Source organism: Elgaria multicarinata, chromosome 8 (assembly GCF_023053635.1).
Source record: "Elgaria multicarinata webbii isolate HBS135686 ecotype San Diego chromosome 8, rElgMul1.1.pri, whole genome shotgun sequence".
Taxonomy (NCBI): Eukaryota; Metazoa; Chordata; class Lepidosauria; order Squamata; family Anguidae; genus Elgaria; species Elgaria multicarinata.
In genome coordinates this window covers 55,238,152-55,263,798 of record NC_086178.1, presented here as the reverse complement: position 1 = coordinate 55,263,798, position 25,647 = coordinate 55,238,152, and the positions used below count along the sequence as shown (strand labels likewise).

The following is a 25,647-nucleotide window of genomic DNA, read 5'->3' as shown; positions in this document are numbered from 1 at the left end:
TTTACTAACACCCCAAGATATACCAACCATAGACAGGTGCAAAAGACATGCGCTTAGAATGAAAGACAGGATGGTACCTCTGAGCAGCTGTTGAATGAACACAGACATTTGTTTTGAGCGGAGGGGGCTGTAGCTCAGTGGTAAAACATCTGCTTTGCATGCGCAAGGTCCCAGGTTCAATCCCCAGAATCTCTAGATAGGGCTAAGAAAGAAAACTGCCTGAAACCCTGGAGAGCTGCTGCCAGTCCATGTTGACAATACTGAGCTAGATGGATCATTGGCCTGACTCAGTATAAAGCAAATTTCAATGAGTGCCAGAACTGAACTGAGCGTAGTCTTTGCACACAAAAATTCATTCCTGGTTATCTCAATTCTCCATTTCAGCAACCTAATTCATGGAGTGGGTGGGAGATAGAATGTCTTTTAATTTTTGCTATTGTTAGACAAATGGGGAGTCCAAAACCCTTGCCAATCTATTGCACCCAGAGATCCAGTTAGACCTGACCTACTTTCTGCCACCCCTGTAATTCTGGGATAGCTGACAGCACTCTCCATCCATTAGACTGTGAATGTTCATCATGAAGTTTGACAAAATCCCTCTATTATCTGAAGGATTTGACAAATTTGGATTAATCCATTGTATTACTGGATGACGTTTCCCATTTCTATGTTAATTTTATCCACCAGATCAAAGCAAGTGCTCAGAAAGCATTCACTACAGCTTCATACCCACCCCCAGTGAAGGCTGGTGGCTTCGATTTCGGTGGGGCTGTGAATCCACCCTGAGTTTCAGTCAGAGCCAGACAGAACTCTGAAGGAGCTATCCAAGGTGCTGAACCCTTGAGTTCAGCCTGAAACCCAGAATGGATTCACAGCCCCACCGAAATCAGAGCCACCAGCCTCCACTGCCCACCCTTCCCATATTCTCATCATTATCCGCTCCCCTTGTCGCTCCACATCCCACATCCCGACACATTCTTATCTCCTTCCTTATCGAAGCGTTTATAGAGGAAGGAAGAGCTGGCGGCAGCCTACCAGGCCTCATCCAGCGAATCACCGAAGCCACGCAGTTTTGGTGTAGAGCAGGCTCCTGCGCCACGCGGCCCGGGAGAGAGGGGGGGTGTCTCTGATGATGTGTGCGCACAGCCTGCTACCGAATGAGCTCCTTGGATACAGAAGACCCGCCGACGTCACAAGGGCCCAGGTTAACGGAAGATGGCTGGGCTCTAGAACACATTCGCTCTTGCCAGAATCCAGGGCATCTTCACGCGTTCTCGTTTTCCCTTGGTCTCGGCCCCCGAAGGTGTTGGGGGTCCGCGGGGCGGGTCAGCAGGCGCCGCCGGGCCAATGAGACGTACCGAGGGGCTGGGACGCCCGCCCTGCGCACACGTGGCTCTGCGGCCGTTCCCACCCCCCGCGCCGCGGCTGCAGTGTCACGTGCGGCCGGTGGCTGCCCTTCGGCACCCGCGTTGGAGCTGAGCTGCGCGCCTCGCTTCTTCGCTGAGGATGGTTGGGCAGGCGGCAGCAGCGGCGGCGGGGTTGGGCCCTGGGCAGCTGGAGCGCAGAAGCGCCTGGGGCCGGAGCCGAGGCGCGGTGCTGCTGCTCTTCTTCTCGCTGTCGCCGCGGCCGCCTGGCGGAGCGGCGTGGCTGCTGGGGCTGCGGCCGGAGGACACGACGCCCGGCCGCGTGTGGCTCGAAGGGGGAGCGCTACGGGCGGCCGAGGGCGCCCGCTTCTTGTTGCGCCTCTACTTCCAGCCGCCGGCCGAAGGGAACGCCAGCAGCAACAGCAGCGGCGGCAGCAGCAGCGGGCCACAGCGGAGCGAGCGCCGCTTGGTCTTCGTGGAGGAGCCGGCCAAGGCGGAGCGCTGTCCCGAGCGCAGCGCCTGGGCCTCGGATGTAGAGGTGCTGGGCCCGCTGCTTCCCGGAGGCTCGACCGGCTCGGCGTTGGCCGAGGTGAGGGTGCGCCAGCCGCGCAAGGGCGAGCCGGGCGCCGGGCCCGAGGGGCGCCGCTTCTGGCTGTGCGCGTGGGACGGGCGCGCCTGGCAGCTGCACGGCGCTCCGGGGGGCTTCGTGCTGCAAGTGGAGGCGCCGGCGGCGGGCTTGGCCGCGGGGTTGGTCCCGCTGCCCGCCGAGAGTTGGCTGCGGGCGCTGGGCGCGCTCGTGCTGCTGGCCCTGTCGGCGCTCTTCAGCGGCCTGCGCTTGGCCGTGCTGTCGCTCGACCCGATGGAGCTGCGCGTGCTGCGCAACAGCGGTTCGGCGGCGGAGCGGGAGCAGGCGCGCAAGGTGGAGGCTGCGCGCGGCCGCGGCGGGAGCGGCACGTACCTGCTATGCACGCTACTGCTTGGGCAGGCCGGAGCCAACGCAGCGTTGGCGGGCTGGTTGTGCGCCGCGCTGCAGGCCAGCCATAGCCCCCTGCCGGAGGCCAGCGAGGGCGTGCCATGGCTGCCCGTGCTGCTCTGCACCGGCGTGGTCTTCCTGGGCGGAGAGGTGCTGCCTTACTCGGTGTGTTCCCGCCACGGGCTGGCCATCGCTGCGCATACTCTCTTCCTGACCCGCCTGCTCATGGCCGCTACCTTCCCAATCTGCTACCCGCTCAGCCGGTTGCTGGACTGGGCCCTGCGCCAGGAGCTGAGCACCTTCTCCACGCGGGAGCACCTGTTAGAGACCCTGCGAACTGCTGACCCCCATGGTGACCTGGTGAGTGAGGAGCTGGCCATGGTGCAAGGTGCCCTGGAGCTGCGCACCAAGGTGGTGGAGGATATCCTGACGCCCCTGAACGACTGCTTTATGTTGCATTCTGATGCCACGCTGGACTTTGCCACCATTTCTGAGATCCTGCGCTCAGGCTACACGCGCATCCCGGTCTACGAAGGGGAGCGGCGAGACAACATTGTGGACTTGCTGTTCGTCAAGGACTTGGCCTTTGTGGATCCAGATGACTGCACCCCGCTGCAGACCGTCACCCGCTTCTACCACCGCCCACTACACTGTGTCTTCCACGACACCCGCCTAGATGCGCTGCTCGAGGAGTTCAAGAAGGGTGAGGGCCCGGGGCCCCAGCCGCTCGCCTCCCGCCGGCATCACATGCCTCTCTGCTCCCTGTGCGCCCTGCTTGCGAGGTACCCTGGGACTCCACAACGCCCCCTCCTGCATTGGCCTGCCCTCTTCCTGGGCCATTAGCTCTGTCTTGTCCCACCTGGGGATTGTGGCTGGAAGTGTGGCGTATGTGTGCTCTCATCGCACAAGGCCCCTGTAACTCATTGGGATTGTTCAAAGGCTCCCTCCTCTCTGAGTCTATCTGTATGGATGTAAGAGATGTTGTCCTGAAGCTGCTTGCGGAGGAATACCTTGGCATAGAGGCATCCTCCACCCAGTTTGCATGAACCAACATTGACCAAACATACTTCTGTCAGAGTCTTAGCTTAGTATTGCCTTACCCAGCCTGGTGCCCTCCAGGTGTTTTGGACTTCAAGCCCCATCAACTCTCAGCAAGCATGGCCAATGATTAGGGATGATGGGAGTTGTAGTCCAACAGCTTTGGAGGGCACCAGCTTGGGGCTGGCTGGCTTAGTGATTTATGCATTTCCCAGTCAGTGCTCCTTGTACAGGGGGCTCTATATGGGTCTACCATAGCTTCCCCAAAGTGGTACCTTCCACATGTGTTGGGCTGCATGTGCATTGGCTGGGAGTGATGGGAGTTGCAGTCCAACACTTCTGGAGGGTGCCATGTTGGGGAAGGCTGGTCTTCTGGTTCCTTAATCCGTCTCAGGTTGCACCATGGCTTCTCTGCTCCAGCAGAGCATTAGGGATACTTTAAGATACACGTACTATAAACTTATGAAGCAGCCTTTTACCAAATTTGATGTGTCTAGCTCAGTATTGTCTACACGGCAGCTTTCCAGGGTCTTAGGTGGGGACTTTCCCAGCCCTACCTGGAGATGCCAGGGATTGAACCTAGGGGTCTTCTGTATTTAAAGTATGTGCTCTGTCACTGAGCTACGGCCCCTCCCCAATGGGAGGGGCCATACTGCTGAACTTCCCTTCCATATACCTGGTGCACCTGTCCTCAGTTACAAGATGACGGCAGAGCAACTAGCCCAGTCCTAGCTTCTACATCATTTTCAAACATGGCAGTGAACATCACCTCTCTTTCACTATATATGTCAGATACAAGGTTAAATGTGAGACAGAATAGGGAAGCAGATGCAAGAAATAGGCCATGGTACATTCCCGGCGTGAATATACCCAGTCACTACGTTCAACATCTAAAGTCCTCCTCCGGGTGCCTACTCCGAGAGAGGCTCGGAGTGTGGCAACGAGGGACAGGGCCTTTTCGGTGGTGACCCCCAGACTCTGGAATGATCTCCTTGACGAGGCTCGCCTGGCGCCAACGCTGCTATCTTTCCGGCGCCAGGTTAAGACTTTCCTCTTTGCCCAGGCATATGGTGTCAGATCTTAATCACCCACATGTTTAGTTTTTTAACGGTTTTTAATGCTTTATGTGTGTATGTTCTGTGTTTTAGGATTTTACATTTTGTATACTCGTTTTAATCTTAATTTTAAGATTAAATAATAAATAATAATAAATAAATAATACAACCAGTGGCCATAGGTTTAAACTTTAGATAGCAAAGCTGCTGTTCTCCACAAGATAGCTCTTTAGGAATAACTGACAGGTTAAAGCTGTGGAAAGGCAGCACCTAGCTATTATCTAGATGGTGGTTAATTTGGATACAAGCCCAGCATCTAGAAATCTAGTAAACCTTGGGAATTTTGGCATCCATTGAAGTGAGATGGTAGGGCAAAGAGGTAGGTAAAAGCACCAGCTGTTTAATGAGCTTCTGAATATGCTACCTTTCTGGAGGGGAATGTAGACTGCATGTTATCCATCTCAGTGGATGGGCATTTTGTCAGATGAGAACTCTGCTCGAATAGCTGGTGAACGAGTAAGTGGCATCCAGTCTGTGCCTGGAACTGTATCTCAGCTTCCTGCTAACTTTTCCATGCTTTTGCTCTGTCAACAAGATGATTGAGTGTGCCTTGTGTTCAGTGCTGTCATTAGATGTGGAACTCTCCGCTATTAACCGAGCAATTTTTATGCAACACCTGTGTGCAGTCAGCTTAGGGACCCAGTCATGTTTGGGAACAGGCTGCCCTCCCAGTTTATGAGGAGAGCTTCATGCATCTCCTGGTCCTGTGTGAGCTCACTGGACCAGAGAATACATCACATTTAAGGTGATGCCCAGGGGTGGTGTAGTGGAGCTATGGCTTTCATAGATGCAGCGCTTGAACCTTTTGGATTAGCAGGGATGCTGACATCATCTGTGTCACGCGCGCACACACACACATTCCCTTTTCCCTCTGAGCTTAGCTGCAATCCTCACAGTAGATCAAAGGAAACAAATTTTCACAGCAATGATATATTATTTGCTGTTTGAATGCAAAGTATTTGGGGTTGGATTGGTTTTGAATGGGCAATTAAGACCCATTAGCATTAAAACTGCAAGCACTGGTTTGCTGATATAGATCAACACAGCTGCCTGCAATTTTGGACTCTCCTTGGGGTCTGTGGCGATGGGGACAATCATGATGAGTGCCTGTACTTCAAAAAATTTACCACGTCTGCTTATCCCCAGACTTCCCCAACTGGTGGTAGAGCCACTTGGCTGAGTTGCAGCTGAATGTGCCAGACACAGGCAATCTAAAGCAGCTGCCCTCTTGAAAGGCAGGGAGAGATATGTTTGGTCTTGGATTTGACTTCTTTCTTTAATCTCCAGGTGTGCACTACAGGCTCCCCTGACACTGTTCAGCTTTTCTCTGGACATATGGAAATCATTAAGGCTCATTGATGTTGTTCAGGGTCACCAGCATTCACAATTTTATTGTGAACCTTGTGGTATCGGGTGCTAAAGCTGCAGCCGCTGAAATAGTGGGATTTTTGCTCTCCTTCCCCCCCCCCCCCCCCGTTTTCTAGATGTTGCCTCTGTAGTACAGCTGAAAAAGCTCAGAAGCTGAGAGACAAACAGCCACAATCTTGCTTCTCTTGGAAATCTGATGAGGGGGTCGGTACTGCTCGGGAAAGGCATTGGTCCCATTTGTGGAAGCAGATGGAATGAATTCAGAGGAATTCATTAAGGAGAATGGCCTCAGAGTGCCGGGGCGTAGCATCTCAGGCACAGGGGCCCAGTCTGGCCCACCTGGGGTTCCATTCCGACCTTCCAGGGTTCTCCAGATGGCGCTGCCCCCTCCCCCCCAACTACTGATCATTTGGTGGTTCCCTGGCTTTTGTACAGTTCCCCCATCCCCATTCTAAAGGGTTGAAATGCCTCTGCAAAGGCTTAGTTACTGGCAGCAAGAACTTCAAGCTAAAATGTGGTGGTATTTTGATGCCATCTTCTTTACCTTTGGCCCTCCCCTCCACTGGCATGTGGACCCTGGGAGCTTCTCCAAAATGGAATTTGGCCTTCAGGCTGAAAGAGGTTCAATCCCCTGTCATAGTGGATGCTGCACTTCTGAATGCTGTCATGTCGGTTAAAATGGGCTTGTTCAGACAACACGCTGAGCCATGGTTAGGCCGCTAACCCTTTTGCAGCAAATGGTTAGTGAGCGTGTTTAAACCGTGGTTATGTAGCCACCAAGGTTAGGAATGGTTCACACAACACGCTAAGCCATAATGTTTAGCTCAAAATGCTTAACCACAATGGCCTAGCGTGTCATCTGAACAGGGTCAGTATCTTAGTGGCTAGGGAACATAACAGGACCCGCTTGGTGGCAAAAACATGTACCCCTACTTAACAACAGAGAGACAAAGGTGAAACGTGTCTGAAATCTATACATCTTACCTCCTGTCATCTTCACTTTGCTGGGAATTTTTAAAAAACTAGTTGTACTAAGTATGCAAGCTCAGGTCTAGGCAGTGGCTGAATATTATACCTCCTAGTTTGTCTTCACTGTTCCTCTTGCTGCAGCTCAGTATGATCTTGCTGAGTCATATTCAGCTTGCTTTCTTCTCAGTCGCACGACTTCCTAGCAAATGATTCCCAATTTAGATGCTTTGGGAGGCTCTTCTGAAAGCACCGGTCATGGGAAAGAGCAGCTGCCAGAGAATCATGCAGAAAAGTAAAGCTAAGTCTAATGATAAAGGGTTTTCTCTCTTTGTTTCAGGCCCTTTAGAAGAAATGTCTTTTTTAAAATAAAAAAATAAAAATCACATCTATATAAACAAACAGTTGCTGTTTCAGACGCATTTTCAGCTCCAGGAAGCACTGTTGACATCTTAACAGTGTTGTCCTGATTCCCATCATCAAACCTGAGTGTCAGAGTACAGACCCTGAATTTCTGGCCATTTTGTGATATTTGAATCCTGTGTGAGAGTAGTATGGGAAATTGGGCCCATTTGCTGAGGGCGTACAGACTTTGACTGAATGTCTTATTTATTAATATTTTATTGAAACATTTGCATCCCGCCCTAGATCACTGGGATTGTTTTAGGCCAGCCTTCCCTGACTTAATGCACTCCAGATGTGCTGGGCTGCCGCTCCTATCATTCCCATCCTGCAAGATGGTGGCTGTTGCAATCCAACACACCTGGTGGGCAACAGGGTGGGGAGGCCATCACAGATTAAGCACTTCCTTGACATTCTTCTTTTCCCTCCCGTCATCCTGAACTCCCTCTTGCCAGTACCCAAGTATCATAACATCATCTCCCTCCAGTTCACATCCCCTTCACTCTACAGCAGTCTGTAGAATGTGGCCCTTCAGCTTCCGGGTGCAAATTACAATTCTGAGATGAGGAAGGTGCGCTGCTCAGAATCTGACTGTTTACCCATCCTGGCAGGGATGGGATACAATGGAATGCTTTTGCTTTGCATACTCATTTCAAGAGGGGACTACTAGACACACGCACCCCCGAGCCAATGGGTCCCCTCCAGTGTTTCACTTTCGCCTTTTGGTTGGGTGCAGTGGGCAGCACAATTGAACTACTGCTCAGCTTGCTTATGTTCATTCTGCCCTTGCAGGTAAATCACACCTGGCCATTGTGCAGCGAGTGAATGATGAAGGGGAAGGAGACCCTTTCTATGAGGTGATGGGGATTGTCACCCTTGAGGATGTGATTGAAGAGATCATCAAATCTGAGATTCTGGATGAGACAGACCTCTACAGTGAGTATTTGGGGCACAGCGATGACAAACACACACACAGACAGGTGAAGATTTGGACTTGTATGCTTGGCGGATGAGCAGCAGCAGTGGGAATTGCGGGGACCCAACTCGATTTCTAGCAGCCTTGCATGCCATTCTTTCTGGCACCTTAGTCCCTTGCCAAATTCTATCCCCCACAAATGTTCTCACTTGCAGAACATGCGTCTCCTCTTCCTGATTCTCTTAGAGTTAATAGGGACCACATCAATCTCTTCCCGCTGTGCTGTTTCTTGTTAATATTCAGCCAGCAGCTTTCAGCCAGCCATCATGACCTGCTTTTATGATGAGGCCAGGTACACACACGCTGTCATGCAGGATGGAGCAGCCCTCTGTGGCTGGATCCTAGCATCCCATTTTTCAATGAAGTCAGATTCTTAAAATCCAAGACTGACTTATAATAGGTTTAGGAAGATGGCATGCAGTGCAAGCCTGTGCATGTTTACTTAGAAGTAAGTTCCACTGTGTTCAATAGATCTTACTCCTAGGTATGCTTAGGATTGGACCTTTGGTAGGCTGATGACAGAGCGTGTACAATTCTGAATGGTGTGCAGAGAGAACTTTCCCCTCTCTTAAAATACTAGGACAGGGTAATTCTAACTACCAGTGTGCACAAATGGTTTTGGCAAGACCAAATACTAGTTAGTGGTTATGCTCCCCAGTTTGGGGAGAGGAGAAAAGATGTATATATGTGTGCAGCTAGTACATGAGCAGTGCCATGACTATATCTTTGCTGTCCTGACCTTCAGCTGACAATCGGAAGAAGGAGCGGGCACCCCATCGGGGTAGGAAGCCCCACGACTTCTCCACTTTCCGGCTTTCGGATAGTGAGATGAGGGTGAAGATCTCCCCACAGCTGCTGCTAGCCACACACCGCTTCATGGCTACAGGTAACCTGGCCCTTCTCAGGGTCTTGCTCAGTGGAGGGTGTCACAACCTGCTCCCGCTCCTTTTTACCTTTCTCTTTAAAGGATCCCAACCATGAACACAGTCGGTACACGGCTGCCCACTCTGTGGATTATTTTTCCTTTCTGTTCCCACCTCTGGGTACCACCTTGTTACCTCCCACTGGTTCTGTGATTATATGACTCCCTTTTTGGTCTCACAGCAACCAGCTTGGCACATTGTGCTCCTTTTTATTCCCCTTTTCTTTACCGCTGCCACCATATAACTCAATACCTTACTTCAGGTACTTAAAGAATCCAGTCCAGTGTGAAAAAAAAAAGAAGCTTTTATTTAACAAGCAAGTTCATGCATGTTATTAAGCTTGTGGTTTCATTTGGTTCAGTACTTAGTTGTTACAATACAGTTGTCATGTATCTTTGCGTACTTTACCCTAACCTCACTCCTCCTTCTCCCTCATCTCAAAACAATAAAACGCAGACCCTACACTGATTTAACCTCTACAGCAGACTCATCCGACTCTCTCTCACTCCCGCTATCTACTGCCATTCCCCTTCACACACTTGAATCCAACAGCCAATCAGCATTCACTCCAACATTCCATTCACTCACTCCCCCTCCCAACGGAATTAACCACTTACCAGCCTTACCATATGAAGTCCAAACAGCATTTACATCACAGATAAATAGCATAAAACAGTGAAACATCACAGAGGGCAGTGAATCCTCTTTGGGTTTCAGCCAGAATCAGTCAGAACTCTAAAGGGGCTATCTAAGGTGCGCAAGCACCTTGGATAGCTCTTACAGATTTCTGACTGAAACCCAGACTGGATTCATCATTCCATTAACATCAGAGCCACCAGCTTCCACTTGTCTTGCTTTCTTCTGGCACTTGGATGACCCATGACTTCAGGCCAGCACTGCGGCAAGTATAATGTCTTATTCCCTTAAGGGCTTAAGCTCTTGTTCCATCCTCCTCTTCCAAGGATGGGATTGTATTTCAGCTTTCCCTGAAGGTTTGGCCTGTATGGGAACTTTGATACAGTGGGGGAAATCCTTCAGCTCCAAGTTCCATCTGGAGATGGGTGTCGAAGGGTGCAGGGCATCATTTTGCCTTAGGTACCTTCCTCCACACCCACACGCTCTGACCTGGAGGATTCCATCCTGGGTTGTCCAAGTAAGATTATGGAAGGCCGGGAGCCCCCCCTCACAAGCCCAAACAAGTCCTTTCCCATTCTCCCGTTGCAGAGGTGGAGCCCTTCAAGATGCCGTATCTCTCGGAGAAGATCCTGCTGCGGTTGCTCAAACACCCCAATGTCATCCAGGAGATGAAATTCGACTACAAGAACAAGCAAGCCCCCGAACACTACCTCTACCAGCGCAACCGGCCAGTTGACTACTTTGTGCTCATCCTGCAGGTTTGTCAAGGTTACTGGTGGGGGTCCCGAAAACCCAGAGGGTGGAGAAACTGCCTGGTATGAGCCTCCTTGTGTTTCCTTATCTGTAGGCTGTGGGTTCACTTCTCTGGCAGGATTTTAAGAGTGGTGCAGCCTAGAGAAAGGGACAGGGTGTAAAATTCTCACTCTTTTGGCCTAACGATGACAACATTTTAAACTCATCTGTGTATTGGGCTTCCGAGCTTCTGGTTACCTCATTTGTAATGGGTGGTAAATTCAGTAACGTGGCGTTTATAATTTGGCTAAAAAAATCAGCATGCCAGACTCTTGTTTACAGTTAAAACCAGTCAAATTCTTTTCTTTCTCAGTTTCCTCAATTTCCCATTTTCTTTTCCATTTCTAAACTCAATTTCTTTTCTCAATGGCTGTTTGTAAGCTGGTATTTGGGAAACATCTTCTTAGCTTGAGCTTGGCTTATGGCCTCCAATCACTTGGCATGCCCCAATGTACTTCTCCCCCTGCCCAAGGCTGGCTTTTAATCTTGACCTTGGCTAATTCTCTGCTGGGACCCTCCTTCTATTGCCACTCCTGCCATGCAGCCCCTCCAACCATATGAGGTATGACAGCCTCCCCAAACCCAGTGCCCTCCAGAGGTTTTGGACTTAGACTCCCATCAGTCCAGCCAGTATGGCTTAATAGTGAAGAATTCTGGAAGTTGTCGTCCAAAACATATGGAGGGCGCCAGGTTGGGCGAAGGCTGAGATAGGGATCCTTACAGTTCTGCAGTCCCACCTGGAATCTCCTTCATTATCCCGGGCTTCTCCCTGCTGATAGTCCCAATAGTCTAGACTTGCATCTCCTGCTTTCTGCTTTTCTGAAGAAAGACCCACAAGTATCTGGTGAATGTTCTTGCCCAAAGTAAGTTTGTAAAGCTGCACCTCTTCTTTTGCGAAATGAAAGACCCGGTATTGTGAGGAGGAGAAGTCGTGGTGGTGGCGGGGTGGCGCCTGTGCTGAGTTGCCTGTCCTTTGTTTTTGTTTCTTCAGGGAAAAGTGGAGGTGGAAGTGGGGAAGGAAGGGCTGCGGTTTGAGAATGGGGCCTTCACATGCTATGGTGTCCCAGCCATCATGGCGCTTGTCAGCTCAGGTAAAAAAGCCAGCACCAGCCACAGAATGAGTTGAGGGGAAGCCTCAAGGGTGTAGGGCAAGATAACCGGAACCTACTCTGGTGTCCAGAACCAAATCGGCAAGGTGTGTAACTTGCAGAAATTTGCAACACTGATTCTGATTGCAATATTTGGTTTTGGTGGGGGGTTTTGTTTGTTTTGCAGAAATTGATATTTTAGCAAAAATGTGAAATGACAAAAGAATGTTGGGAGGGGTCAGGAACCAGTATCTGTGATGAATAAAGCCATGGAGAAGGCCAGGGGGCTCGACTGAACACTGAAGAAACCCTACGACATGGATAGGGAATGTGTGACCCTCCAGATGATGTTGAACTGCACCTTCCACCAGCCCTAGCCAGCCTAGTCAGTGGTGAGGGGTGATGGGAGTTGAAGTCCACATTTGGAGGGCAACGTGTTCCCCACCCCTGCCTACTGTGTGACGTTTCTAGCCTGCCCCTTGTACTAAGCTTTTGGAAAGCACTGTGCACACTACCGAAATCTTCTCTGCACTCTTCAGAGTGAGCGTCAAGGGTAGGCATGGTCAGGCCCCTGCCAAGGATCCACATCCCAGAAGGGGCCCACAGACAAGAGCCCCCTGGAGTTGCTCTTCTTCACCATTGCATCCTGCTTGTTCATATGCCTCTCGCTCTGGCCCGGACAAAGGTGGTGGGTGAGAAGGAGGAGCAGGAGGTACCAGTGCTTTCTTGCTCACTGGCTCTCTGTTTGTCAAGCAAGCAAGTGGGAGCAAGGCTGAGAAAGAGGGTGAGGAGCCATAGCAGTTAGTGACAATGAGGGCAAGAGGGTAGATTCATTGAGATGTGTCTTGCCCAAGGGTCTTCTCAAAGACCTGGAGCTGGCACTGGCTGCCAGAAGGCCCAACATCTTTTAAGTAGAGTGTTTTGGTTTCAGGCTAGCACAACGTCAAATTCTGTGTCAGTTTTTAATGCTGAGCAGGCACGGTTTGAACAGTCTTGCTAGTGGGAACAGCAAAGCCAGTTAGGTGGAAGTCGCAGGACTTCACGATTGCTGAGCTGCCTGTTTGTGTTATGGGGGAGGATCCTAATGACTGAACACCCTGCATGTGGAAGAATGCACATTGTGGGGGTGGAAGAAGCCCCTCCTCTTCCCCTTTTTTAGGTGAATTGATGCACCAAATCTTTCCCCGCAGGAGCCTAGGATTGCAGCATGGGGAATATATTAATGGGAAATAGTCATGGAAAGTCCCACATTGGGAGGAAAGACATCAGGGAGAGGACAGTCCCGTACCCTTGTAAGCAGGCCAGGCTGACCTTGTGAGATAGGGGTGGGTGGCTGCCATTCATCCCAGGCCTGTCTAGGCATGTGGCTGTTGGTATGACACACCTGCCTCTTCATCTCCTTGAGAAAGTGCCTCTTCCCTGTACAGGGTAGGGGTGGCACTGCAAAGCTCTGGCTGGGACTCACTTTCCATCTGCCCCCTGTATTTTCAGATAACGACGTGCGCAAAATGAGCAGTCTGGCTGGGTCATCTTTCCTGTGTAGGTATCTTCTCCCTGACATGATGATGATAATGATGATGATGATGATGATGATGATGATGATGATGATGATGTTGGGGTGTGGAGGGCTGGTTCCAGGCTGGGCATTCCCTGATCCAGGCAGAGGTCTATAGATAAAAAGATGGCTTTGTGCCAACTCCCACCTCCACCACCACACACACCTTTCCTCTTCCCAACCTAGGAGGAGCTGTCCTACCTGTTCCAGCTCTACCAGCAAATATTTCAGGATGCTAGCCCAAGCCACACCCAGTTCTCCAGCCCAGGAGGCCTTCAATTAGAATTTATCAATATCAGCTTCTCCTTCGTTGTAGCTGCCTTAGAGCAGTGCTTCTGACACCTTCGTCAGTATTTTGGTTTCTGGCGAGTAGAGTTGAGTAGAGACTTATGATAAGGTTTGTGATTCTTTCAATACATAAGACCTGGCTTGATTGTCTGCATCCTGAGGCCCTGATCCGTAAGAGTATACCCCTCTCCCCTTGCAGTAGGTCATGGCATGCAACCAGTAGTGGTTGGAGCATATTAGGGACAATGGGAATGAGGGTGGAAGCTACATTACGCATCTAAAAGGATGATGAGAAATGAAGAAGCCATAATAGATTCCAGAAGCCATCCCAAGGAGGAAATGGCAGTAAAAAAAATCATGGTCAGAATAACTCCAGTTCCCACTTGCCAACTTGTTCCATCTAACGTTGACCCCTGTGGTCAAGTGGGCAGGGCTCCTGCAGCTTTAGCTGTTGTGATGAAGAGGGGATTTCACCAGGTTCTGCATGCTTCCAAATGACACCTGCTGAAATTCCCTTTTCTACACAACTGTTAAAGATACAGGAGCCGTGTCCTTCTTTTCATCCGGTCACCCTAGGTGCATTAAAAGCAACACTGTTAGAGTGTAACTCTAGTTTTCTCTTTCCTATTCCAGTTCCTTAATAAATACCTTTACCACAGCCTTAAGCAACACAGACCTTTTACTGACGAGCTGGGCCCAGCATCAGTGATAGGTGTTACCAGGCATCTGCCATGCCCACACACTGGCTTATCACCTTCCTGGTTGCCCTCCAGTTCCTGTTGGATAATGGCAGCTCCTTGCTACTGGGATCAGTTCCTGTCCCCTCTCCAGTTCTCTCTCTCTCTCTCTCTGGTCCCAGTGGCAGAGAGGAGGAGCTACAGCCATCAGTCACTGGCTCACCCAGCCATTATTTTCTCCTAATGCTAAGATGGTGGCTTCAGCTGCTCTTGGCTGCTGCTGCTGTCATTACATGTTCACTCTCCCGCCTAAAACTGTCTGCTCCCTTCCTTCCTCTGCCTCTGCGTCCAATCCAGAGGCAGCAAAGAGGAGCAGCCGTCACCAGTGCCAGCCCAAAAGCTTCTTCCATGTGTGTCTGCATCTCTCCTGTTCAGGCCCCATAAAAGCTAGAACCCTCCCTACACATACTGGTATGTAATAAATAAAATCTAAGTATGAACAGCAACAATATTAAGCAAGTGTATCTCGGCTCACATGCAGACATCGTCTAGTCAGTAATGGTCAGTGCAAGTAAAGAAAATCTGTACAAGCCACATTTATGCCCCTTAGAGCTTGGGTCCTTAATCTCTTGCAAATGCCCTGAAATAACCCTGCTCCCCATCATGTGCACTCTTAGTGCCATCGAATGGCGGTTTGTGGAATTGCATCATGGATCTATGAATGCTCACCAAGGCAGGATCTGCACTACTGCTTTATAGTGCTGTTGAAGTGCACTGACCATTGTTGGGGCCCATGACACATCTACACCAAGCAGGATTTAACACCAGTATATTGGCATCTGTCAATGGGCTCTAACGGTTGTCAGTGCACTTCAATACCGCTATAAAGTAGTAGTGTAGATCCTGCCTCCATATACTGCTTTCATAGTGCTATAGCCTGCTTAGTGTAGATCTGGCCCAAGTATTTATTAAATCCAGTTTTTTGATTCCCCCCCCCCCCCATGAGTCTTGAATGTGATCACTTGAAGTGAGATGCCATGTCCATGAGATAATACTGGGTGGCTAACAGGTTGTTTTATCTGGATCTGGCAGCATCCGCCTGATGGACCCTTCTGCCTGTTCCTTTTATGACAGCAGCTCCACTTTATCCACGAGCCAGTTAGGGATTACAGCTTTCCAAGGACAGGCTGTGAGTGGCGTCATAAAGCCATCACGCTGTTGTCTGTCCAGCCTAGTTCATTCTCGGTTCCTTCTAAACCCGTTCCCTTGCTCCTTCTCCCCACCTTCCCCTGGTTTTTGTCTCCTGATCCTGGTCCTCTCTCTAGTGCCTGTGTCCATGTCCCGTACCTTCGCCTTCAGCAGAGGGGAATCTTTGGCTGGCTCCCCAGGTAACTGTATGCATAGCACCCAGCAAGGGTTCCCATTCTGCTGCCTCATGATTCTGGGACTATGCTTCTCTCTGAGCCCTTCCTCCAGTCTCAAGTATGGAAGAGTCCATGCCACACTCTCCTGCATGCATGCAAAACCAAACAACTGTAAATATTTGTGCATGTGTCTTGCTTTCCCACAGCTGTATCGCTTTGCCTATGCTGAGCACTATTCTGTAGCCAAGTCTGCATATAATACTTCAGGGATGAACCCTTCCTCGTAAAGTATAATACATATGGGGGAACATGTACCCAAGATAAATTGTATATGAAGATGCACTTGTGTTCTGAATGTGTGCATATATAGAAAGGCACTCTATATGTTCCTTCAGATCCAGAGAATAAGTTCAATCGGCCAGTTCCAAATGACAGTTAAGCCGTTAGGCGTCCAGGGACAGACCTCCTCACTTGACGGGTTGTAGACTCAGTAGTGTGCAGCCGTGCATGCCTTTTCACTTTGACAATAGTAACACATTTCCAGCAATGTGCACGGTGCCTGAATTAAGAGGGAAAAGCCAAATCCCAAGGCATAGGTGCTGTGCTCATAGGTTGTGCTGGTTGGTGCTATTAGTTGGAAGAGAGGGAGAGCGCAAAAACATGACAATTTCAGACTGTCTTAAACAGATTAAAATAGACTTCTGAGTTGTTGTTGTTGTTGTTATTATTATTATCCCACCTTTTTCCCAGTACTGGGACTCAAGGCAGTTTACAAGATTAAACATGTACAATTAGAACATATAAATATAAATTACAAATGCTAAAGTAGAATTAAACCTACAGTAAAATCAAAAACATGTTAAAATATTTAAAACTGTAACAGGTTAAAAGAGGGGGGGGATCCAATACATTAACACAGGTCTAGTATAGTTCCAAAAGCCTGCTGAAACAAAAAACTCGACTAGAGAGGAGGAAAGCAAATAAGATGACACCCAACCATCAGTGTTCACAGCAGCGTCAGCTCAACCATAGAGGCAAACTACAGAGCCTCCCAGGAAGCCAAACCTCCAAGGACATTGCGCAGGACCTGGAGAGAGCGAGAGCTGCTGCCTGCGCTTTTGGAGGAGGTGGCGGCACACAGGAAGAGCTGAATTGTTTGTCGGCCGTTCTGATATTCCCTGCTTTCCATGGGATGCGGTTGGGAGCCATTTGTTCTCCACTGGCCATCTAAGCATGGATACTGTTGTAAACAGGCATTAAAAATGGAAATCAGAAAACAACTCCTGGTGGTTTAATATTGTCTTATGCTGGTTGGCATATCATAAGTCACAAATGGTGGCAAAATTTTAATTTGTAAATAGCAGCAGAAAGTCTTCAGGCTGGCCATGAGTTTGCAATGTAATTAGTATACAGAATATGTAGTGGAAGAGACAAATAAAGGAAGGTGGAAATGCTCAGAGAAGGGTGTAGAGCAGGGGTGGAGAAACTAGCTCTCCAGATGTTGGACTCCAACTCCCATCAACTGCAGCCAGCCTACACAGGGTGATGGGAGTTGTAGTCTGACAGCATTTGCGGGGGGCACAAGTTCCACACCCCTGGTGAAGAGAAGCATAATGCTCTCAAAGGATGCTGAGAATAACAGGCCTTTTTATTTGAGGATTTACAGTACGTGAGGGATTTCTTAGTGCTGGGCATGGGGGGGAAATGTAGGTCATCAGGAGAAATTGTGAAGGCAGAGGAAAACAAAGCATGTCCCAGGAGTGTGGGGTTGGACATGAGAGACAGACTTAATCTGTAAACTCAGCTGCTTATGCCACACAATCTTTTTGAGAGTCCGTATTGCCCTGTGCTGCAGAATCAGTGGAAAGCGTCGTCCCAAAGGGAAATCAGACAGGGTAATTTTCCTCCTACTTTTGAGGATTGGGAAGGCTGCAAATTGAAGACAACATCATTTAGACTCTCCATAAAATTCTGTGAATGAGGCAGGGCGATTGTACACCAATAGCCTCGTCTGGATGCTCCCTTTGTTTGGCTTTATAATATTCCTGATCGTTTCTGCCCTGGGCTTTCAGGTTCCCTTTATCATTGTCAACATCATTCCGGCCAACGCTGAACTTGGGTGGTCCTGTGCCTATCACAGCGCCACCCAAAATAAGGGAGCAGTTTCCGTATACTTGGGGGATTCTAGGAAATGCAGAAGTGTGCAAATGAAAAGAAAAGCATCTAAGCAGCCCAGCATATGGAAGGATGAAAGCAGCTGAGCCACAGAATGTTAAGGGTGTCTTTTGGAAAAAGAAAAAAAATGGGGGTGGAATTGTCTTGCTTGAGCCCCTAGCACAGCCTTCCTCAACCTGGGGTGCTCCAGATGTGTTGGACTACAACTCCCAGAATGCCCCAGCCAATTGGGAGATGCAGTCCAACACATCTGGAGCGCCCCAGGTTGAGGAAGGCTGCGCCTAGCAGCTTATTATATCCTGAGAAAGGGAATCATTTAGGATGGGGGGAGGATACAAACCATCCGTTTAAAAACTCTCCTCCTTAGACTACGTAGGGACGTTTCAGTAGTGGATAGGGGAGTAAAGAGGATACCTTTCTCCTTTCCAATTCTCCAGAAACCAGTACCAACTCACCGTCCTTTCATGCACATTTTTTTTTTGCCAAGCTTTTTTCATTAGCGCAGTCTTAATTTGTGAGGGACAAAGGAAGCCTTTTAGTTATTGCTATTGCTAAAATACTGGGAGTCAGAAACTTGCTGATCTACTACAAATCACCCCAAGATCAACAGTAGATCCTGATCTACCCACCGGCCACCTCTGTTAATACAGGACAGTGGGTGAAGGTTTCTGTGCTGGAAAGGAAAACAAGGTAACCCTTTCCCACGCTCCTGAAACCTCCAGCCCTGCAAGCCCAGAAGAGTACTACAAGGCTCCGTGTGCAGGGAGCCCTGAATAGAAGGATTCCATTTAGAACAGGTGGGCAACTGCAGGAGGTCCAGTCTCCATTTTTCTTCTCCCCTCATCCCTGCAGGTTCCCCTCTGGAGCCCCCCCTCCCTCCTTCCAGGGTGTCTGCTCCCTGCGCATGCCGTTTCCCAGCTGAATTGCTGTTTCTGCAGAGAAGCCAAACAACTGTTGGGCAGGCTTGCAGGAGTGTGATTCTGTTGGGAGGAAAGGCCGGTGCTCCCCATACGTCTTGCTTTCCATCGCAGTCACTGCAAATCCAGTGGCAAAGGCAGCAGTGGATCAAATGGGGTCTGCAAAAAAAAAAGGGGGGGAAAGAATCCATGGTGAACATGCATCCCGCGTGTTGTCCACCCCTGATTTAGGAAGTGGGGATACACTGAAACATTTTGTGTTGGGTCCCCACTTGGTCATACTAATCCAGCCAGAATGGCCTCTGGGGATGGGCATTCTACCAGGAGAATTAATGAAATACATTGGTGCCCTGCTTCTTGTTCTCAGATAAACTTTGCTGAATGCAGCCCTTGTTGCTGCGGCAGACAAAGCTGCCCCACAGATCTGTGGAGGCTTAAACTATTAGCTACAAAGGCCATAAGTAAATCACTGTTCCGTGCTGCCAGTTTCATTTAGGAAACCTGTCCCATTCTGTTCTTCCTTAAACCTTGCTTCAAGAGAAAAAGAGAGAGAGAGCCAGCAGTTTCTCCCAAGTCTGCTTCTGTCCTGTCTTGACCTGTCCCCTATCTAGCCTGCTTATTGCAGCAAGCAGAGTGGTGCCCTGAATTCACATCATGTGAATAATCCCCAAATTCCCCCACTGCTAATATCCATTCTGCAAAGTCCTGCCACAAATCCGCTTGAGGAGCATGGTACACTTATGCATGTGCTTGGGGGAGAACAGATGTTGATTAACATACACACGATGCCTTTCAGCAAGCAGGCTGCTCCCTCCCACCCTGTTGCCTGGGGTGTTCTCTCTGCTGTGCCTCACTTCCTTGGTTCTGTTGTTCCCAGATGCTCAGCACTCGGCTTGCTCTCCTTTAGCAGCTCTGGTGTTGTCCTCAAGGTTTACCCTGTTGTATCTGGCTAGAGGTCATTGCAGCAGGCAAACCAAATCACCAAACTTGGGAAAGACTGAGGCCACAGCTAGACCTAAGGTTTATTCTGGGATCATCCAGGGTTCGCCCCTGCCTGAGCACTGGATCCCCTGTGTGTCACCTAGATGAACAGGTTTGACCCCTGGACAATCCAGGGATAAACCTTAGGTCTAGCTATGGCCTGAGACTGCAACCCTATACCCACTTACTTGGGAGTAAGCCCCATCGAACCCAATAGGATTTACTTCTGAGTAGACATGCATAGGATTGCATTGTAAGGGATTTAAGCAATGATTTAGTGTTTCCCGAAGAACTTGCCCTTTAGGCATTGCATCTACACGGCCTCCAGGATAACAACAGTTTTGCTCACTGCACCCGCTTTGCCTCTAGTGAACCAGTCGCCATCCCGTTGCAGTGGATTAAACCGCTCCGAGTCCCCCATCCGAGAGCGCAACGACTACGGAGGCAGCAGTACCCAACTCCACAGTGGCAGCAACAACAACATCTATACGCCGGATTACTCTGTTCACATCCTCTGTGACGTACAGTTTGTTAAGGTATCTGCTGGGCTGGGTGACAGGCCAAGTGCAGGCTCCCTGCAGTGCCTTTGTGTCGCGTGGCATGACTGGCCCCCTGCCAGTGCCACTCCATTTGCAAGGGCGTGGTTTTCACTAACACACAAGGCTGTCCCAGATGCGAAGACGGCGTATGAACTGAGTATTTATTTAGCATCCACAGTGTGCAGCACACATGAATAATGTGAATCCTGCCTAGTGAGCTGACAGTCTTGAGTTAGGTGAGCTGAAGAGACAGGACAAGGCTGGATGAAGAAGCAAGGAGGGATGGGAGAGGGTTAACCAGTCGCACCAGTATAGAGCCGGCAAATCTCTGGGCTTCTATGGACCGTTTGAGTTGGGGATAATTAAGGCATCAGTGTAATCCCTTGGCTGCTCAGAGTATGGGTGTCTTTCCTCTACGTTGTGCAAATTGTAGTTCCTGGGAAAATGCATGCTAGGTGATCATGATGTGGGGCAATATGGACTTATTATTGCTGCTGTGGCACAAATAGACTTGCCTTCTCCCCTGCTCTGCTACCAACCTTCTAGTGCCAAGGGTAAGAAAGTTGTGGCCTGCCAGACCAGATGAGATTGGACTCCCAATTTCCATCAGCCCCAGGAGATGGAAATTGATGGGAGTTGTAGTCCTACATCATATGGAGGGCCACAGGTTCTGCACTCCTACTCTAGTGGTTGGCGTCACACCATCTGCTTGGCAGTGCCCATGATGTGAAATCAGTGGCTAACACAAGATGCAGTTCCCTGCTCCTGTGTCCATGCAGTCCTTATACTTTAGAAGGGAACTTTTTAAATAATGGGGGAACTGAATTCTTGAAATGCTGAGATCTTTCTTGCTGTATTGCTTGAGTGTCTTTGTAGCTTGTTAACAAATGGTGGTAAAGTGCAAGGTCAGCTCTCTGCAGCAATACGTTGGCAACATAGTAAGGTGCAACCCTATGCATGCTTAGCATACTGGAAGCTGTGGGACTTTTTTCTGCCTAAATATGCATAGAATTGCACTCTTAGTCCCTTTTTTAAACAAAACACCTTCCTTTGTATATTTCTCCTATCCGAAAACAGAGTTCACACTTCCTTCTTTGCTCCCCTGACATTTTAAATTAGCCCCCTCCAGACTGCATCTAAGTAGAGGCAGTGTGGTTTCCAGGTTAGAGAGTTTAACTTGGAGCACCAAGACCTGGGTGCAAGTCACTGTTCAGCCATGAACTCCATGTGTGACCTTGAGTTAATCACAATATCTTGGCCTAACTCATCCCACTGGGCGAGGGGAGAAGAAAGCCCAGAATACAACTGTGATGAATTAATAAAACTTTGAATGCAAGCGAGGTATTGTAGCGCCATGGAGTCCTGCAGTGACCCATAAAATGCTTTGCGGAGGAAAGGCTTCTGAGGAGAGATGTAGCGACGGGGAGGTAGTTTGATGTAAAGCAAGGAGGCCGTTCCGATAGGGGGAATGGGGGCGTTGAAGAAGAGAAAGAGGTAAAGTTGCATAGAAGAAAAGGGGCCAAAAAAGATGCAAAACATTAGGAAGATGAGTTAACCCTCTGTTGAATGCAAGAGTGGCGGAAAGCCTTAAAAGTGAGCATCAGAATCGAAGCTAAAGGCAACAGGGAAGCAATGCAGAACTTTAGTAGACCTAGAGACACAATCCTGGTGATGAGGAGAGAGTTGATTTTTGGGGCTTGTTGCAGCATTATTCTACATGCGTTGTGAAATGGCAGTGAACTGGAGGAAGTCAAGATGTAAAGCAGCCTTCCCCTACCTATTGCTCTCTAGATATGTTGGACTACAACTCTCAGCATTCCCCAGCCAGCAAGGAGTTGTAGTCCTAAATAAGTTCATGGAAGCTGATATAAAGGGATACAGTGGTGGGTTGTAGCAGAAGCTGTAGAAAGGAAGAGGTGGTTTTTTTGAGATGCTGAACAAGATGGGCTGGCAGGACTCGATAACAACCTGAATGGTGATTCCGCTACCTGATGCTTAGATCACTCGGCAACAATACCAGAATGCGCTGGCTGCCAGCCGTATGGATAGCTCGCCCCAGACCCCGGACATGGAGGTTTTCAATGATGGCTATTCCACAAAGGCTCCCACCGTCAGGGGCACGCCACAGACACCCAAGGATGATCCTGCCATTCTTCTGCATGAGAGAAGCAGCATTGTGGGTAAGTGCATTTGATGCATGTTCCAGCGCAGCGACTGTGTAAAGTAACAGACACCACAGTGATGCACATCTGCAGGCTGACTTTGACGTTTGGTTAATTTAAACTTAGAAAGGACATTTGCTCACATCTTAGCACAAAAGCTCAAAGTGAGTTAAAACCAGGCCAAAGTGGGAAAAGTTGAACTACCTGATGATAGTTTGCGTGGCAGCTCTGGCTGCATTTCTATGCTTTGCCTTGACTGCACTAATTCACACTGGTATGCCACCATCCGGTCACACTTTCATTTGAAATGTGTTCTGTATTTACTTACTGTATCCTGCAGTGAGCCAGTCAGATTGGCGCCTGAAGAGTCCCACAGACTCTGTGTTCCTGCACATGGAGGGAATCCCTCACATCCAAGAAGAGCTGTCAGGTGGCACAGAAACCAACACACAGCAGAGTGAGTACTTTAGGAGCACAGGGAGAACATTTGGGCAGGCCAGGAACACGGCGGCAGCTCCAACGGTGTCAAAACGGATCCTACCCTTATCTTGTTGCCTTACAGAAGACGAGGGCTGTATTTTCAGGCTGGAACCCGAGACCCCAAACAGAGAAATGGAGTTCAGCATATCCCCAAGTGGCCCCGAGGAGCCCCTGGGCAAGAAGTTACTCCGGACCCTTAGTAAGTCACATCAGAGCTTCTGGAGTGGATGAATGAACGGGGGGCACATTTGGCTCCATCATATTTGAGAAGGGTACGGCTATGCAGTGGTGGCTACTTGGGCCTAACCCTGCTCACCGTTCAGTGCTCAAGAGACCTTAGATTCACAGTCATTGTACTACATGAGATTTCCTGAGCCTGTGGAATTCTACTGACCAGTGGGAAGGTTGGAGAGTGTTATCATCGGAAGGGGCCTTATATTGAGTCAGACCATTGGGTTTTCTAGCCCAGTGTTGTCAACACTGACTGGCAGCAGTTCTCCGGCCCTACCTGGAGATGCTGGGGGATTGGACCTGGGACTTCCTGCTTGTAAAGCACGTGCTCTACCACTAGGTTACTGTTGACAATGGCCCTTGAAGCAGGGTATCCTTCCCCTACAGCAAATGGCAGCCCTGACTCTGCACTGCTTGACATTGCAGGTGGGAGGAGAAGAAAGCCATCGGCAGACAGCGAAAAGAGTTCAGATGATAATTCCAACTTCACACCTCTCATCACATGAGTGGCAACATGGCTTTGCCCCTCCCACAGGTTAGTGGTGTACATTGCCCTTTTCATGGCAGTACAGGGGTATACCACCTGTGAGATAGAGGTATGTGTATACCGACACACATGCAGAGTGAACTTTTATGTTGCTTTTAATGTATAGCAAGCAGTATCCTCAACTTTGTTTAAAAATAACTGGTGGCTACGCCCACTTTTTCCGTGCGGAGCCAATACTGGAGTGCCCATCCTGCTTCATGTATTTTTTCAATGGAGAATCTCTCAATCTCTCCTCTCTCCTCTCCATGTGTGTGTGTATGCGTGCGTGCGTGCGTGGAAGGATATTATGATACTATTGAGTCCTAAATCAGACTTTCAAAGAGCATGGCATTAAGGATAGAACAATACAGGGGCCTATAACAAAATGTCACTGTACATTTCAACCCCTAAAGGTGAGCTGTCCTGTTCATGATTCCAGACAGCCTGGAAGAACTTTGTAGTGCTGTTCGGACCCTGGGGGTAGGAGGGAATGCAGGGGGGGTGGGGTTTGAATTTCAGGAGTAGGGAAGGGGGAAAGATGCCTTCTCCTGGTATATTATATAATCCTAGAGAGCTGCTGCTCCAAACTTGAACATTTTAAAGCGGGGAGCATGCGGGAACTGTTTCTGGAGAAGGAAAAGGCCTTCTCTCCCCATTCCAGGATACTTACTGTGAGGTGTTAAGATGCTTCAGCAGGTCTCTTCTGCTTCCCCAGCCTTCCGTTTTTAAATTTTGTTTTCAAGGTTCCATGTCTCCAATTACTCTCAACCACACAGTTGATTAACACACTCTCAGTCTGACAGCTGGGCTTTTGGGAGCCTTTCTTCCTCCCACCCACACCCTGGTTCAGCTACCATTACCATTCAGCTACCATTAGCATTGTCTTTTTGGGAGATGTGGGAAGCTAAAGTACTCAATCCCCTCCCCTCCAAAAGACTTGTGTATTTCTGTGCATTGTATTTAAGGTATCCCTCAAATATGCAGCAGCCGATATCTTATTTTCAGGGTGACCACATTTCTCTCCCAAAATAGGCACTCAACCACTGGAATGCACAATTAAGAGGAGTTGCCCTGTCCTGTAAACGCAGGGGTTGCATGTGAAGCACCTCGATGGTAGGGAGCCCTGCTGGATTACGATACTGAGCCACTGTTGTTGCTTGGCTTTCTCAGGTCTGCAGCATGACAGCCGGCCATGACAAGATCCATGTGTGCGTGATGGCACCTGCTTCTCTCTCTCACACACATTAACCGCCCCCTACCGCCAGGGCTCACGAGTCAGCCCTTTGAGCTTGAGAGGTGGCGCCAGCACGTGGAGAGAGCTGAGCATGAAGGCTCAGCAAATTATGGAAACGAGAAGAGAACAACACATCAGTGGGGTGTGGGTCCCTGTGGGTAGCTTAGCAGGGCAACGTCCTCACCATCTCACAACTACTTCCAGGGGGGTAATACCCAAAGGGAGGGGGGCACGGGGCCAGGCCTCCTCCCTGCCGGAAGCGTCCATCCTTCCTCTTGCATGGTCCAGCACACCTGGACCCCCCCCCCCCGTGCATGTTTGTGCAGCAACAGCATCACCCCGTACACTCCCTCTGTATTCATGTGCATCGGAACGTTATTCAGATCTGCCCCAGACCTCTCGGTATCTGGGACTGGTGCCGGCTGGCAGGCTGAAGTGCAGATCATTCCCCTGGTCACCTTGTCACCTGTGAGTTCCAAGCAACACAAACGTGACCCTAACGGAACCCTGACCTCCAGGTCAATTTAGAGCGTAGAGGCAGTTTTGACATCAGGTGCCTGCAAGGGAGAAATAAAACCTACTTGTTTTAATTAAGTCTGTCCCTTTCATGTGTAGCTTTGAGCATGTATTGGAGGGAGGGACACAGATGCATGAAAACCTTTGGGGATCACCTGGTGGGCAAGCTGAAAATTGGGTGCATCCGTTGAACATTTGGCTAAAGTGGTTCTCAAGCAGGTTTGCCCAAGGGTGTTTGCTGGTGAAGAGGGACACGGAACGGCACCATGGAAGGCTGTGATGAGCTCTTTTCCCGTAGCTGGGAATCCACGGCTAGCATTGGATAGTCCGTGGTTGCAATTTCATTCGTTTTCACATGAGA

General features: G+C 49.5%; 1 protein-coding gene across 1 annotated transcript; it reads left to right on the top strand.

The window, feature by feature from the left end:
• Positions 1-1,506: 1,506 nt before the first annotated feature.
• Positions 1,507-25,345, top strand: CNNM1 (cyclin and CBS domain divalent metal cation transport mediator 1). Its single transcript, XM_063133240.1, has 13 exons — positions 1,507-3,040; positions 8,019-8,162; positions 8,948-9,088; positions 10,350-10,519; positions 11,545-11,644; positions 13,133-13,180; positions 15,487-15,549; positions 19,968-20,134; positions 22,137-22,317; positions 22,640-22,756; positions 22,862-22,978; positions 23,437-23,545; positions 24,707-25,345. Exons 1-12 carry the CDS (start codon positions 1,507-1,509, stop codon positions 23,514-23,516), a joined length of 2,862 nt encoding a protein of 953 aa, XP_062989310.1. The 3' UTR covers positions 23,517-23,545; positions 24,707-25,345.
• Positions 25,346-25,647: the final 302 nt, after the last annotated feature.